Source organism: Anguilla rostrata, chromosome 1 (assembly GCF_018555375.3).
Source record: "Anguilla rostrata isolate EN2019 chromosome 1, ASM1855537v3, whole genome shotgun sequence".
NCBI classification, from domain to species: domain Eukaryota; kingdom Metazoa; phylum Chordata; class Actinopteri; order Anguilliformes; family Anguillidae; genus Anguilla; species Anguilla rostrata.
The window spans coordinates 23,718,574-23,735,295 of record NC_057933.1 but is presented as its reverse complement, the minus strand read 5'-3'; the positions used below and the strand labels follow the sequence as shown (position 1 = coordinate 23,735,295).

Sequence of the window (16,722 nt, the reverse complement as noted above, 5' to 3'; positions counted from 1 at the left end):
CGCACCATCTGCTGCAATGCAAAGACGGGGACACCAGAGGGATGAGGAACTCCGAACTGGAGGAGGCAGTGAGGGGACGCTGGGGGGGACCTTGAGAGGAGGAGTGGAGGATGTGCTGCCACGTGTGCCTGTATCTGGACTAAGGAATCTTTGTGATGGAGGGAAACTGGAAGCACAGTGTAGTATTCCTCCTGGAGGGAGAGACTCCATCACTTTCCTTTCCAAATCAAATGGCACCGCCTTTCTGTGCTCCATCTTCCCCTGGGACACCATTTTATTTAAGCGTGTCAGTAGCCGGTTTCCCCCGTGAGAACTGCCCCCTCTCCCTCCCTCTCTGCTCGAGGGGGTCCTTCGGCAAAGGCGCCAACTCGAAACGAAACGTCACATGACTGTATCCTTCTGCGTACGTTATAAAATCTCCCGCAATCCTCCTATCCCTGTTACATGATGATTCATCCACTCAGATGTGGTCTGCTGTTTCTGCTACTACAAAGGCACAGCAGTGAGAGAGAGCCACTATTCGGTGACTGAGATGGCTGAAATTCCCCACTTAGTACCTCTAACACCCGATTCAGTGCCTGAGTCTCCTATAATACCCCACACATTGACATATAATACCCCAGCCAGTGGCCAAGTCCCCTGTAATACCTGAAGTGACTAAGACATTTGTAATACCCCACCCAGTGACTCTAAAACCTCATTCAGTGACAGAGGCTCCCTTAGCACCCTTTAAGTGACCCAAGGGGCCTTTAGCATCATATTCAGTGACAGATGTTCCTATAGTACCCCAGCCAGTGTGGAATAAACCATCTTTGTTAAACTTTCCATTTCACTTGAGGGTTAGAATCTGCTCATTAATATTATTGCTGTCATGCTGCAGGTACAGGGAGGTCAAACAATAAACTTCCCTTAACACAGAAGCGCACTTCGTATTCAAGGTTGGAATTACGTTTCCACAAAAGTAGTCAAAAAAAACCTGTTTTCGAATTAATGACCTTAGGGAATTCTGTTTCATAGCCCACTTTCATCCAAGGATTCAATACCGTGTGCTTTCACCGACAAGCTGTTCTTCAGAATTGACTCAACACTGATGCGTGATGACTTTGTGCCTGAAATGTGCTTAATACTGAATCTGTTATAGAACCCACCTTATTAAGAGAGCTAGCCTTGAATGGTCTCACATGTCCATTATTTCACAGAGTGCAGTTCATTTTCACCGGTATAGTTCTTATGAAAGCACTCTGAATACGTCTGCATTCTCCCACATCAGTCTGTAGGAATTCATCAAGTTCAGTTGTTGGACAAATAAGACGGTGCAGCCTGAGGTCAACCTTCCTGTGAGAGACCAAAGAATGTCGAATTTAAATACAGACGTATTTGCGCTGCAGATTTTCTTGTGTATTGAAATATTAAAGTGACCAGTGTCCACAGACCCTGACCACAGATAGAGGAAGTAGGTTTGTGTTTGGGAAACCAGGATAATGTATGAAGCTTCATCTCCGAAAGGCCCCACTTTACTTTGCTGCGATTGTGATTTGTGGTTTCACAAGGGTTGTGCCCAGCTGAGACATTTTTCTGCTCATGCAGGGATTTGCCTTTTGGTCTGAGTCAATTCTCTGCCAACCTGGCTGGAAGTCAGGTGGTTCAACAGACCATCTGACAAAGCATCAACAAGGGAGAGAGGGTTTTAGTTAACAACATGTTATTGCCCATGGAAATACCCAACAGGGACTCCTCTGGTCCTTCAGGCAGGGGATGATATGCCCAAACAATCATATCACAGTTTCTTTCTGATGTTTGGACAGCACATGATTATCACAATATTTTGTGTTAATATGGTGAATTAGCAAAGTGTTCATGATGATGACATGATTAATAAACAAAGATATTTACAAGTTGATTTACAGGCATATAAATAAATAACATATATTTGATGTCCTTTTTTCAGTTTCTCGTAATATATTGTGTCTTTAGCTGGTATCATGAATGAAACTGTAGCAGTGAAGATATAAGATCATCATATCAATCACCCCTAATCTGTGGTTCAGGGTGCAGTGTCGTATCCCATAATAGAGAATTGTATCCTGTTTGTGCTAGTTCTGGATGGGGTTTCAAGCCCTGTGGGTCAGCATATAGTTTTCCTAAAGTATATATGAGATAATTGTACCCTATATATACTTGAGGAGTATACTTAATATATAATTAAGCCCACCCAAATCTAAGCTAAGTTTAGGTATTTTTTACATATATTGACACTGAGATGAGCTTGAGTAAAACAAAATATTAATCTCTCATTTAAGTTTTGTGACTTGATATGTAAACTTGGCAATTGAGATGAAGAAATATGAAATGCATGGAGTCTGGCCTGGGCAGAATAGGCACCTGGCATACCAAGTACGTCTATACTGTAGGTGTTCCAAAGAAACCCCCCTCATGAATTATACATGTAAAATATTTTCTCATGTATTTCAGCAAATTTAAATGTAATCTGATTTGTAAAGAACATTGCAAAGATTAAATACAGAGTTTATAGAAAGTCTAACCCTCTTTTCACATTTTGTTTTGTCAGTGTCTTTTTCCCCCCACTTATCTGCACTCTGTATTCCACGTTTCATTTCATTGTGGGCATTTTGGTAGCCAAAACCTTCCTGTAGAGGTGACTTTTAGATTACGGTTCGCAGACGATTTCTTTTGTAAGTACTGATTTTAGTTTTAATTATAGTCTTGATCTCCATGCATGATAGCAGATTATGCATGAAGCAAACAATGCCTTTTCAGGAAAAAAAGGAAATATACGGATTTTCTGTTATGGTGGCCCCACCTTATGGTACAGTAAAATCATTATTGATATGTACTTTGACTAGCATTTTGTGACAATAGTTTAATATTTATATCTTACATTTTCATGTCATTTTCTCAATAATTTCCTGTTCATGTCAAAATGCTCAGATAGTACCACGAGGTTGCTATTTTTGCCCTCTTGGTTACAGTGAAATGCCTCTGTCATGCATGGACACAAATTGTACATTTTTTTTTACATTTTAGGAATCTCATACTTGAAAGGAAAACACTTTTGTTTATTGCAGTTACTTGTGTTTATTATAAGCTGTCTCTATGATGGGAGGGTTTATGGTGGGCTTATTTGGAAAGGCTATGTTTCATGGTTTAAAATTGGGAATAATAATTTCAAATTAAGAGATTTTAACAATTGAGTGATTAAAATAAAAAATAGCCTTCAGCACTATGCAATGTTATTATTGATTATGATTACTGGTAATTATGTTCTTTACATTTAACATGGGAGGAGAGATTAATTATAATTAAATTAGAGTAGGTGAAAGTGAGATAAATATACAATATAAATATTTAATATTTAACATTTAATTTAACTTGAAAAGTGGTACATGAATATACAATAAAAATATTTAAATACCACACTCGGTAATGTCAGTAGTGTATTTACTGTGACATGAGGTGTGACTTCTAACTTTTCATCAAATAAGCTATTTTGTTTCCTTTGACTGATCTGATGTCGCAAACAAATATCTAAACATCATTCTCTTACTTTCACATTAAAAACCAGCATTTACCAATGAAAACAAATAAGATGCCTAAAATGGTAGTATTCTATTGGTTTTTAAAGCAAAGTTTCAAACTTTCAGGATGCCCTCCAGGTGGTATATGTAAATGACCATCATAATTCAATAACCATAAATCTGATTAGTTTATTATAAAAACTGACATGTAAAGTTGATGAATTGGTTGAGACAGTAAACTGCAGGCAATATATTTTTCACTCTCAAATTTATTGGGTTTATCTACCTAGTATGAGGTAGGACCCTCTTTTGCCTCCAGAACAGCCTGAACTCTTTATGGCATGGATTCAACAAGGTGCTGGGAACATTCCTTAGGGATTTTTGTCTATGCTGACTCGACAGCATCACACAGTTCCTGCAGATTTTTTTGGCGCGCATTCATGCTGCGAACCTCCCGTTCCACCTCCTCCCGAAGGTGCTCTATTCGGTTGAAATCTCGGGACTGTGCAGGCCATTGGAGTAAACTGAAGTCACTGAAATGCTTGTAGAACCAGCTTGAGATGATCTGTGCTTTGGACATGGCGCGTTATCTTGCTAAAAGTTTTCATTTGTAAAGGTATACTGTGGCCATACAGGGATGCACATTGTCAGCAGCTGTGCTTAGCTCTAATGTTTCATTCAAATGATACTCCATTGGTATCAAGGGGCCTAATGTGCACCAAGAAAACATTCACCACCCCCACCACCAGCCTGCACCATTGGCACAAGACAGGATGGATCCATGGATTCATGCTGTTTACACTAAATTCTGACCCTACCATCTGTACCTTGCAGGAGAAACCGAGAGTGGTGAGACCAGATAACGTTTTTTTCCTAGTCTTCAAGTGTCCAGTTTTGGTGGTCACGTGTAGCCTGATATTCCTGTTTTTAGCTGACAGGAGTGGAAGCCGGCGTGGTTTTTTGCTGCTGTAGCACATCCGCTTCGAGATTCGACACATTGTGTTTCAGACATGCACGCTTCTGCACACCGTTTTTGTAAACGGCTGTTAGCATGTGGCTATTCTGTTAGCTTGAACGAGTCTGCCTATTCTCCTCTGACCTCTCTCGTTAACAAGGTGTTTTCACTCACAAAACTGCTGCACGCTAGGATGTGTTTTGTTTATCGCACCATTCTCCATAAACTCTAGAGATTGCAGTGCCTGAAAATCTCGGGAGGGCAGCTGTTTCCTGAGATAATGGAAGTACCACATCTGGCACCAACAATCGTACCATGGTCAAAATCCCTTAGATGATGTGTCTTGCCCATTTCTAATGTTTGTTTGAACAACTAAATCTCTTCACCATGTCTCCATTCTTTATAAATTGAGTTACAGCCACATTATTCACTGTCTGGATTAGTCATAAAAGGGATTATTCATAAAAGTGTCTGCCAATGTAAAAAGAAAAAATTTAACAAAAAAAAAAAACAATATATATATATAACTGTCAATGTCTCCACGGCGATAAGGATAAGTATTTACTGCCATAGTAAGGGAATCCAGTCTTATCCAAAAAGGGCCAGTGTGGGTGCAGTTTTTGTTTTAGCCTGGCAGTACGATACCGGATTCATTTAATTAACTTAGCATTGTCTTCAATCAAGACGTTGCTGCAGTAAGTAGAATCTGGTGTCTTAGTCCTGGGCTAAAAGGGAAAACTGCATGCATCCTTTTAGATAATATTGGACAATCCTGTGGTAGAGCACTGTGTTGGTTATGTGACTACTATTACAGCATGTTATGAAGGTGAGCACTACAGATAAATTTAATAAAGAATAAAAATAGCCTTTAAACCTCTATAGTCTAAGACAGGGATTACTATTTTCCAAATCATTTTGATGCATTTGTTGAGCTGGATTTAAATATTGGTCACAGGTTACAATGTAATTTTAAACCACATTCCTTTTTGGAACAACTTTATTAAATTCTTTATTAAAGTTGTCAAATACGATTAAAATGGAACTTGTGACTAAAAATAAAGGCCCTGCTGTTAACAGTTCCAAAAATATTATCCGCCTTAATTTAGGTTATAATTTTGAAGGGACTTGCTCCTTTCTTGAAATGTTGGACATTATCAGCTTTCTTGAGTGCTCAATTAATATATGATTTCCACAGTCCCATGTACCAGGGAAGTGTGTGGTAGCTAGTACATCATGTGCATCCTACGCCTCAAAGCAGGGTCCAGTCTATCTCTGCTGTTACACTGCTGTTCGTAATCTTTTTGTGTAAGAGATATATGAGGGATTTCTCAACCTGACATTAAATTACACTGCAATGAAGCATTAAACAAGTGCAGAACTGTGTGGACTATGGCTAAGTGTCTCTCTCCCTGTCTTTCTCTCTCTCTTAAAATGAGGTCTCCACACTGTTGCCGGGTAACAGTCACAACCCAGGTCAGATCTTGGCGCCAGTGATTCGATGGGGTCAGACGCCTATCAACCAGTCTACGCCCTGGGAGACAGACGAGCCACCCACCAAACAGATCCGGGAAAATGATGGCACAGGTATGGCCTACTTGCTATATGTATTGGGGGTGGGGGTGGGTGGGATTTGGTTAGAACCCTCCCCTCCAGAATGACCAGAGGTGCCCATATAATACGCAGAAGTTTATCATAACGAACCCAAATCTGTCAATGGTGACAACCTTGCCGCTCTGCCGGTTTCCTCTTACAGGCGAATTGGAGAGTCTTTCTTGCCCGTAGGTATGAATGTGTGAGTGAATAGTTTTTGTGCTCTGAAATAGATTGGTCCCCTGTCCAATGCACACCCAATGCATTCTGGTATAGACTCCAGTCCCCCTGAGAACTTGAGCAGGAATAAGCAAGTTATATAATGGATGGAAACAATGTGGAGCTTTCAGCTACTTTGTGAAGTTTCATTTTCTGTCTTCAACCCCATTCACTCACACCAAGTAAGTTACCCCACCTGATGTAGCTAGCTGTTAATGTTAGATCTGTAATTGTAGTTTTTATCATTGGAACTTTAAATTTGAATGTTTCTGGCCCTATAAAAAGTCTGTATTGTCTCCAACTTCACACTGTCGATAACGTTACTTACCGGTCCAACAGAATACAAGCCAATTCTGCGTCGCTTTTAATTCTATTGGTGAACTTTAGCTGCCGCCACCAAGGAAAAGCAAATCCAAGTTTAACTGTAGTCTAGCTCTGTCATTGTCTTTTTGCTTCGCTGTATCTGGCTCTTTGCACTCTTTGTTGGTTGCCCTGTATCAGAATACTCATGGCGATTAGCCATGTTTTGAGCAATCCTTAAAAGTCCCAAAAAAAAACGGTCTGTTTCTAATTGTTAAGCATTGTATCCCTCTAACACTCCAGTGTTTTTTAAATCTTCCCATAGCTTTGGTAAGGACTGTACTGCACTAGATTATTTTTTGAGGAAATTGACTGCAGTACCCAACACACATTGTGTATCTGTGGTGGCTGTTTTTATGGCTGATTTCTAAAAACCCTATTGTACATATACAGCCTGACCTTCTCCCTGATTGAGCTACCCAAGATCAGAGTCATGCTGTGGATGAGATTGCACACTACTATCATTATGTGACATAAAGATCACTTTCTGATTTTTGTGCCACAGTTTTCCTTTTCAGAAGGTTGCTTTGATTCAAGTAGCAAATTATGTCTGAAACTAAATCTTTGTTTGACAGGTTCCAATGCATGACCTTACCTCCAATTAAACTTTAAAAAAAAAATGAAAACCGTACCCCAGTCCCAGATGATTACGACGTGATTGATGTTAATAAATTTTAATGGATTTATTGAAATGACAAAAGCTAACCTCTGAAGCAACCACTACTCTAAGTTCATAACCACATTTTAATTACTGTTCAAGAGCATAATTATGTCTGGAATCAGCTGAATTAATTTTAATGCAGTTAGCATTCCTTCAGTAACCTTTTATACAAGGGTGTGTTTCGTGGTACTAATTAAATTGTATTATTTATTTATTTTAAGACAATTGTCTGACCTTGCAAGTTTATATAATATATGTAATTAAATAATTGTTCATTTTTTATTTTATGAGAACTAATTGTGAGTATAATCACTCAAAGAACTTACATTTTTATTGCTAACAAGCGTTGCCAAATGTTCCCAAATGTAATTGCAATCTCCTTTTTAAGTGTTTTTTTTTTGCACATCATTGAAGTTTAAAAAAAACAACTCCTTGGAAACAGAATAAGTCAGTTATGCAACTTGGAGTTAACTTCAGGCTTGCATTGCATTATGAATTATGGAATATTAATGTGCCCTCTGTACACATGCCAATGTTTGCCTTCACCAGCAGCCTTCCCACCAGCATTTTAAAGGCTGTGCTATGCTGGGGGATTTTATAATTTTCTTCTCTTCGTCGTCGCAGAATTGCCCCTTTGCACTATGTGAAGTGTCAGGAGCTATTTTAGTTTGAAACCTGATTAAGGGCAAGGGTCCAATGTGGCTACATATTCATAATTTTAATAAGTCCTGTATATGAACTCCAGTAGGAGCTATGTCTCTGTATGGATTCATAAACTCACGACTTTCTAATGTGGCTGTCCACAATGTATGCAAATTAATGTAAATGTATGCAAATTAGTAGAGTGAGAAGGCAGTGGTTTGTTATATCTCTGTAGATGATGCTATAAGCCTGTGAGGGTACCTGACCATATTTATATATGTATAAACCCTTAAATTTGTTTCTTTTGATGAATAGTTTTCTTGAGGATGTAACTGCTATAGTTTAGTCAGGGAATGTGTCCATTGGAATTTTAGGTTTTTTAATGATTTGCTGATGTGGAATCAGTGTGATTACTGGAACATTATACTTCATATAAGTACCATACGTGTGTGTCTGTGTCTGCAGCCACATATAATGTCCTGTGTGTGTGTGTGTGGGAGAGAGAGAGAGGGAGGGAGAGGGAGAGAATCAGGAGTATACAGTGAGGTCCAGAATTTTTGGCACCCATGGCACTGAGCCTTAGTATTGGATGGAGAACAGATTTGGAGGGATCTTGAACCATTCCTCCATTCAGGACTTTTCAAGATCCTTGATATTTGTAGATTTGCGCTTATTGAATACTCTTAAATTCAGACTACAGGTTTTCGATAGAGTTAAGGTCTGGAGATTGAGATAGTCATTCCAAAACATTGATTTTGACCATTTCCGTGTTGATTTGAGGCCTGTTCAGGGTCATTGTCTTCTTGGAAGGTCCACCTATGGCTAAGTCCCAGCCTCCTGGTAAAGGCAACCAGGTTTTTGGCTAAAATGTCCTTATGCTTGGCGGAATTTATTATGCCATTGATCTTAACAAGAGCCCCTGGACCACTGGCAGCAATACAGCCCCTAAGCATCAAAGATCCATCTCCATGTTTGAAGGTAGGTATGAGGTGCTTTTCTTTGTATGCATTCCTCTTAATGCCATACATGCTGACAGTGTACATAGCCAGAAATGGTCCCATCTGACCACAGCACCCGGTCCCAGTCTTAGTTCCAATAACATTTGCCGGTCCAGACACTCAAATTGGTGACTTCATTTTTGGGACTTGATGACCCCAAAAAATAACTGAGCTGGACTTGGGTTCTTCTTTGCTTCCATCCCCGTGTCCTTGACTGTGCTGAGTAGTATGTTTAACTTAATGTTTAATTTATGTATTTCTTTACATCTTACCCAGATATGTGGAAGTCAAACGTCTGTCAATTTTGGTTTGACAGTTCCTTGGCTTTCCCCATGGTGATTTATGCCAAAGTGATTTAACATGCTCTCACCTCATTTTTATATCCTTGTGAAACAGGAAGTGTTTGCATTCCACAATACTGTTCCTTAAGATTGAGATTAACTTAAATAAGTAGAATTGTATTGCAGATTTCGCTTTGTTTGAATGAGAGTTTGTTTAAAAGGGAAATGCCACCCTGGGTTTCTTTTTCTAGAAAATGTAGGTTCATGGTGTTCAGTTCAGTTAACTTTCATGCTTAAGTCCTACTGAAAAGAAAATGCCGCTTCGCTGCAGTGTGGCAAATTGCAAGGGTTTAACATTTGCAAGTTTATTTTTACCAAGATGAGAGTGAGAGAAAATTGGGGACGCTGAATGTCCTCCTGATACACCTGAGAGACAGCTAAAGAATGTTTGAGTGTGGAGCGGGCACTTTCCCCCCAGATGATTTTGAGAACCCCCGAGCAAGACTACTGATTACTGAATATACTGAGCAACCGTCTGTTAGCTCGGTAAAGTACGGAATATCGGGGGAGCTATCTCCTAATTTAAATTACCCACCCATTGTAGTTTTTCAAAAATGAGCAAGGGTAGAGGGGTGCGCCACTGTGATGTATACCTCTACCAAGTTCTCTCCTGCCACTGCCACTATTTTGGTGCAGATTAATTTGGCCGGCCTCTTAGGGAGACTTAATCAGTTACGCCTTGATCTGTTAAATGAGGTTAATGTTGTTTTGCAGTGAAATTTCCCTTTAAAGATATCTTTAGGGGTGCCAATAATTTTGAAACCCTTGGTTTTTTAGAAAATGGTATTACTCAAGGAAATATCTTTTTGTATTAGAATTTAAGTTCATAGTTTTCCCATCTGTTTGAGCATATTGCACATTATCTGTATTGTTTTTTTATTTGCAAGTTTTTTTTCTGAGTTTTTTAGCCAATAATTCTGGGCCTGACTGTGTGTCTAGATATACTTCGATCTGGTGTATTCCCACTATATGGGGGGGTATTGAGAACATTGAGAAAATTTTGAACTGAACTGAACTGAGCTGAACTGAGCTGAACTGAGCTGAACTGAGCTGAACTGAGCTGAACTGAGCTGAACTGAGTTGAGCTGAGCTGAGCTGAGCTGAGCTGAGCTGCGCTGCCCTGCACTGCACTGCACTGCACTGCACTGTCTGACGGCTCTCTCCTGCAGGTACCTTGATTAGGTGTGCTTTGATTGCTCTGTCTCCAGGTCCACCATGGGTTTCCTCGGTAGCAGCAGCCAGCCAGGTGGGCCTCCGCGGGCACTCGTATGGCCTGGCACCGCCCCCAGCGTACACCCCCGGAGTGACCGCCCAGTCGCCCATCATGGGCGTGACCCCCGCCATCCCAACCGCCATGCCCCCGCAGCACCCGCTCATGACCGCCCACTTCCAGCTGCCCCCGCCGCCCCCCCAGACCCTCGCCAGCGCGGTGATGAACCTCTCGGCCCACCCTGCCCTCGCCACGCCTCCACACACCCCCGTCTGCCGCGTCACGCACCCCGCCGCCATGGGCAACGGTCACATGACCCACCCCGCCATGCAGCCGCCCGCCGTCCCGCCCGCCAACGCCCCGCTGACAAACGGCCAAACGGTTCCGCCCCCTGCTCCCGTCCCCGCAGCCAATCAGGAGAACACTAATGGGCCTCAGATGCTACGTACCGTGGGGATGGGGAAGTATGAGTTCACGGACCCCTGGCACCCCAAAGGTATGTGAGTCACCAACCCAACAACACGCTCAAAATGAATGTCTGTTTTTGAAAAATCATAAGACCCAGGCAGGTTTTAATATCTGCCCAGCAGTAGAAATGAAGCAATAACGGGCTCCTTTTCGGTGTTGCATCATATCCTGCAGGTATTCTGCCTCCGACGGCAGGATGAAACCAATATATATTTATATATATTCTCTTTTTAAAATTCACTTTTAATAATGTTTCTCATCCATCTTCTCCTTCGCACACTGTAGGGAGGGAGCTACCTTTTTATCTCACCAATAAAGATGCATCATAGTCATAACTTTATACAGCCACAAAGCAATATTCAGAAGTACAATTCCGAAAAGCACGCTAACAGGCTTTTCTGGGCCAGCTAAAGCAAACACGGTGTCTGCTGTCTGTTTTGAAATGGAACATGTTTGAATTGTTCTTCAGTCTTGGAGAAAGGAAGTTCAGTCATCATACTGTAGCAGACTTCTTTTTACTATTAATATGTGCATTATCTAAGTAAATATGGGCATGAAATGCAGTATCCTGGGATTTAAGGTCAAGACGTTTAATAATTACCATTGTTCTGTTCATCACACCCTTTTCAATTGTAGAGCAGGAACCAGCCAGGCTCATTATACCCTTTTCCCCTCTATAGAGCTGGAATGATCCTGGCTCATTATACCCTTTCCCACTGTTGCTGTGGGTGGAGTCGGTTAGCTTAAAATGGAAGCCTCAGCTTTGTGCTTGTGCTGATGTTCCATGATGATTGTTCTGCTAAAAAAAAAAGTATTTGGTAATTATCCGTATGGTTTATATCCCAGCCTTAATATAGCTCTCTGTTAACAAAGATCTAGTGTCTAAGAATACCATTCGGTGTTGCAGTATTGTAGCATATTTATTTAAAATACAAACTATCTGAAATGTGTATAGATTTATGCATGAAGCAGCACCCCCACAGGTAAAGCTACCTTGGAGTTCTACGAGCAGCTCTCACATGAAATGATGTGCTTGTTTAGCAGAACCACTTGGTATTAGAGATGGCTAGCATAGCTCATTCGTCATATTTTCCATTCATGGAGCCGGATATTTACTCAAGCACATCAGGCTGAGCGCTTTAGTATTTTGATCTAGAGCCCCGTGTCGGAATAAGATACATCCACATAAAGTGTTTTGCTGATGTTTGGTTTATTCAGTTAGCGTGACAGGTTTGCTATCCATCAAGTTGTGGGTTGGTATGGCTTACCTCATACCAGTACAGTGCTGAGACTTTCAGGCACTTTTCAGGGTCCCCTGCAGAAGTTACCATAATGACCACAGACTCTAATTAGCCAGACTATTCCCCCACATTTTTCCTATTGATGACCTCTTCTATAGTTGAGTAAATCAGTCATGAGACCATCCATAGTGAAGTAAATGTCTCACATTACCATGTATAGTTGAGCAAGTCTTTATTGTGACTGTGCTACAAAAGTTTGGGTGTGGACAACATGGACCTGTGTGGGTCCCAGCCTCCCTGCATGGCCAATATTACTACCGCAGTGCCACACCCAGGATTTAAACCTGCAGCCTTGTCGATACGGGAACCTGACTTCATCTCTGTTAGCCCACAGTCGCTGTATAGCAGTTTGCAGTTGAACTTAAATATGCTGGTTTAAAATGCATGAAGAATAACACTCATAAATAGCCATGGGAACATTGAGGCAGATATGATCAATGATAAGCATGCTTTAATGCTTATGACTTTTCCCCTGGGGAAGAAGTATCAGGAGCATAGAGAACTAGGTGTGAAAAGTGTGCATATGGTCTTATTTCATTTTAATGTGTATAGCCTAAAAGTACATACATTATATGCTGATTTTATTCTGTGACTGAAGCCATTCTGTCTGTAGCGCAGACCCAGAGCCCTCAGGTGTCAGACCAGTTATTAAAGAGCATGGTTATTGTTCCTGATATGATTTTCATTCAAAGGAGTTTGAAGCAGTCATCAATTTTACAGCCAAGCAAAGAGTCTCAGAGCCACATCTCACCACCAGAACCATAATTAAATTAAATCAGTTCTCAAACCTCCCATACAGCACGTCCCACTTGAGAATCCACTTGCAGATATTCCCAGAATTAGGTGGAAAGGAGTGCCGTGCTACTGCTGAAAAATACATTAATGTACACGGAATGTATGAGCAGGGAATCTCGATCAGTGTTGAAACCAGTATTTGTATATGTTGTTGCAAAATACTTGTCCTAGAATATTATATTCTTTATAGGCAAGCTATTTTTTTATGAAATGAAAATGTGAAGCAAAATGTGAATACCAATATTATTATCAATTATAAATGAATGTATGTAATACCCTATTTTATAATAACCCATTCCTCACAGTCGTTATGAAGCAGAATGGGTCCTTAACTACAGACCCATTATACCAACGGAGCTGGGAAAAGATTGCTTTTCAATGATAAGTGTGTTTGCTGGGCTCACTTACCCAAAGCATATAAAGCAGAAATAAAAAATTCAGAGAACAAATGTCAAATTCAAAAGTAAGATAAAAGCAATGAGCAATTTTGAATAAATCCTTCACTTTTTCCTGGCTTCATTCTTTACAAAGGGCTGTCTCACCCTGTCTGCTCTGCCTGCCTTCCTCGCATGGTTATTAGAAATGCCATATTCACAAGAATTTTCATTCGAATTCTAAACTGGCCACGCACATTTAGCGAGACAGACTAAAAAAATATGACTGTTAATTGCAATTTAAAAAATAAGGCTTGCAGTCAGGGGCGCGCAGTCAGGGCCCCATGAACGGTTCTGACATTGGGCCCCCCCACCCCAGTCAGTCAGGGCACTTGGAATTATCCATACCATTCCCCCTCCCCCCCCCCTTTGTTACTGCTTGCAGTTTATCATATGCGATTGAGGTGCAGCTGGTGCTGGGTGAGGCCAAGGGGTGCGATGTCACCGTCAGATGTACAGAGCTGCAGGCTCAAAAGATGTTTAGCTTCCCCTCCCTCTGATCACAAGCTCTGTGACATCAGTGGAAATAACCTTCTGCTGGGAATAGGCGGCTCGGCGGCGGCAACGACGGCGCAGACGCCGCCGCTTAAATCACAGGAGAAAAAGACGGTTAGTCACCCCTCCCGTGCCCAAACCGCACTCCCTGGTCTCCGCTCCCAACGCTCGCAGTGCAGATGCTTCTTTTTTTATGTCAGAAATTCGACATTACTCCGGAACGCAGTGTCAGAAATTGCTCATTCTAACACTTGAATTTGTCACATATAGTTGAGGGGTTGTCTGGTGGTTTGTTTACAACAGAGGCCACTGTGGAACATGGAAGATGCTATTTTTCAGCTAGCTGTTATTGTTGGAACATATTTCTGTGTTAATTGGTTGATTTGGACGCTGTATCACTTTGTGGATTTTTCGCGTGCCTGGTTTCATGGCGCTTTGTTGCTGCGATTCCTTCACACTAGTGAACCACATGCTTCGGCAGGCGAGAACCCAAGGTTGGCTAATTACCCTTGTTTCCCGAGTGGGCTGTTTGACAAAGGGCTGTGGTACCGCTCTAGGGGTACTGCAAGTTTCTTCAAGCGCACCTATTCAAAGCAACGAGAGCGCCTAGTTGCTTGACTGTCACTCAGAGAACAAGGTTTCTTATCAGACCTTGTTCTCTATTATAGAGAGACAGCCACTGGGCCGCACGGCATTGCGTGTTAAAACCGGTGTGAAACATCATGTGGATGAGGCTGTCAGCGCTACCCTTACTGACAAGCTTAACATCTCGGGCTAATGGGGGCTCGGTATCGGGTCACATGACTGGGCACAGGTTCCGAGTATCTGAATGAATTCCCCGAAAAAGTATAGAGCAGCGGATGCTGCAGGTCGGAGCGAGCAAACTGTAGAGACTCCTAAGGGCAGAAATGCCCTGGAGCTTGTCACAAAGCGTACACTGCAGATCAAAGAGCTAACACTCACAGGACTAGGGCCTGCTATGAATTGCTGCAACTCTGTTATGTTATGATGGAAAACTTTGTTACAGCATGATAGATAACTCTTTAGCTCTTCTGCCTTTTCCACCGAAGAACATTTTTCAAAACCTTTTGGGGGAAAAAATAAATAAAATTCTGCAGAGATGGCAGACTTTCGATCTATGCCAGACAGCAAACCTTCATGAAACTTTCCAGAGGATCAGGTAACCACGATCCTTGCTTCAAGGCCGTAGCTCCAAATTCAGACATTCAGGCCAGTCAAAAAAAGAAGCCTTTGTGCTGTTCAATAATAGAATGTGTGCAACTGCGATGTGGGAATTTGACAGAAAGCAGGGGGAGACAGAAGGTTGCGACAGCACTCAAAACAGTCATTGTGAAATAAGTAGTCTGAAGGAGCGAATTAATCAAGATGGCTTTTTCACACCGTGGAAATCTCACAGGAAATCTACACCAGGATTAACTTTTAATACAATTTGATAAATAAAGCTTATTTGCTTGATACAACGCAGAAAATGCTCATTTGTATGTAATAAGTCGGCTTTCCTGATGAGGCTTTGGGTGTGCAGGCAGCTGTAACGGAACTGAAAGTGACAGAGGGTGTGAAGGTGCTCTACGCTAATGTCCTAACATGTTTGTGATGTTAGCATGAAGCCAGCAGACAGCTGCCCTTGTCTCCATGCATCTCATCCCTTTTATTATTTTTGTTCCTGCAATTAACACGGGGGAGTCAGACAGCTCGTTTAGATTAAGATAATTTGCCCTCCGTCTCCGCCACTGCCTTGGTTAATTGCTTCCTGTTTAAGATAAGGCGGTTTTAATGCTGAAGGAGTCTCTGAAACAGCCCATATTAATTATTGTGCTCCTTTAAGATGCACTGCTTTGCATTTTTAATTAGACCGAGCTGAGCTTTGGGCTCTGCCTACTCCAATGTGACGGAGGCGGTGGCGATAACGCAAATCGGCCTACGGACAGGACGACACAAACGCAGGCATTGTCCATCGAATTATAACACAGCACAAATACATCTGCAGTACATTAGTCACTGGGGAACAAAAAGGCACAGAATACAATGGCTTGGGGGTTTTTAATAAGAATGCGCTATGGCAGACCACCTGGCCACAGCAGAACATTTCAATCAACATTTCAAAACAAACTCCAGACAGCAAGGGCACCCTGGCCATAGAGACTGGCTGTCTCACACTGCAACCAGTGCCAGATCGATACAGGATATTATGTAGAACAAAGTCCACAAAAAATATTGAGACCTTCACTTGAAATGTTGTCTCAGGGAACCCTTTCAAATGTAATAAGCATTTACAAAGGACACCTGGCTCTAACTTTGGTAAACAGTGGGGTTTAATACAGAAGGACCATATGAAATCAAAGTATTTGACCCACTGCTGGGTGGCTTGGATAAAGCATTATGCTATGGTGTATGGATAGCTCTGACTCCACTCTTTCCAAGCATAGCAGTAGTCTGCGGTGTGAAAAGAAACAGCTGGTGACACCACGTGTTTCGTAGGAGAACCACGGATGTCTACACTCTCCCAAATCGGCAGTGCGGTTGCAGTTGTTGGGTGCCAAATTTATAAAGATTAAAATTAAAAAGTATTTAGTTGCTCAGTACACCCTAATTTGGGAAAATGCAGAACTTACATTTAACACATTGTCCATGGATACACCAAAATATTTATCATATGCAGTTTTGGTTACTATATTGACCTTGGCCAGACAAAGGCC

The 16,722-nt window shown here is 41.5% G+C and overlaps 1 protein-coding gene across 2 annotated transcripts in view; it reads left to right on the top strand.

Moving 5' to 3' along the window:
- Nucleotides 1–16,722, top strand: part of LOC135252563 (kelch-like protein 29) — a 136,542-nt gene that overhangs the window by 63,542 nt on the left and 56,278 nt on the right. For both annotated transcript variants that reach the window (XM_064330793.1, XM_064330801.1), the window contains exons 4-5: nt 5,928–6,075; nt 10,511–11,008. In XM_064330793.1, coding sequence (XP_064186863.1) covers nt 5,928–6,075; nt 10,511–11,008 — 646 coding nt within the window. The remainder of the gene's footprint in view (nt 1–5,927; nt 6,076–10,510; nt 11,009–16,722) is intronic.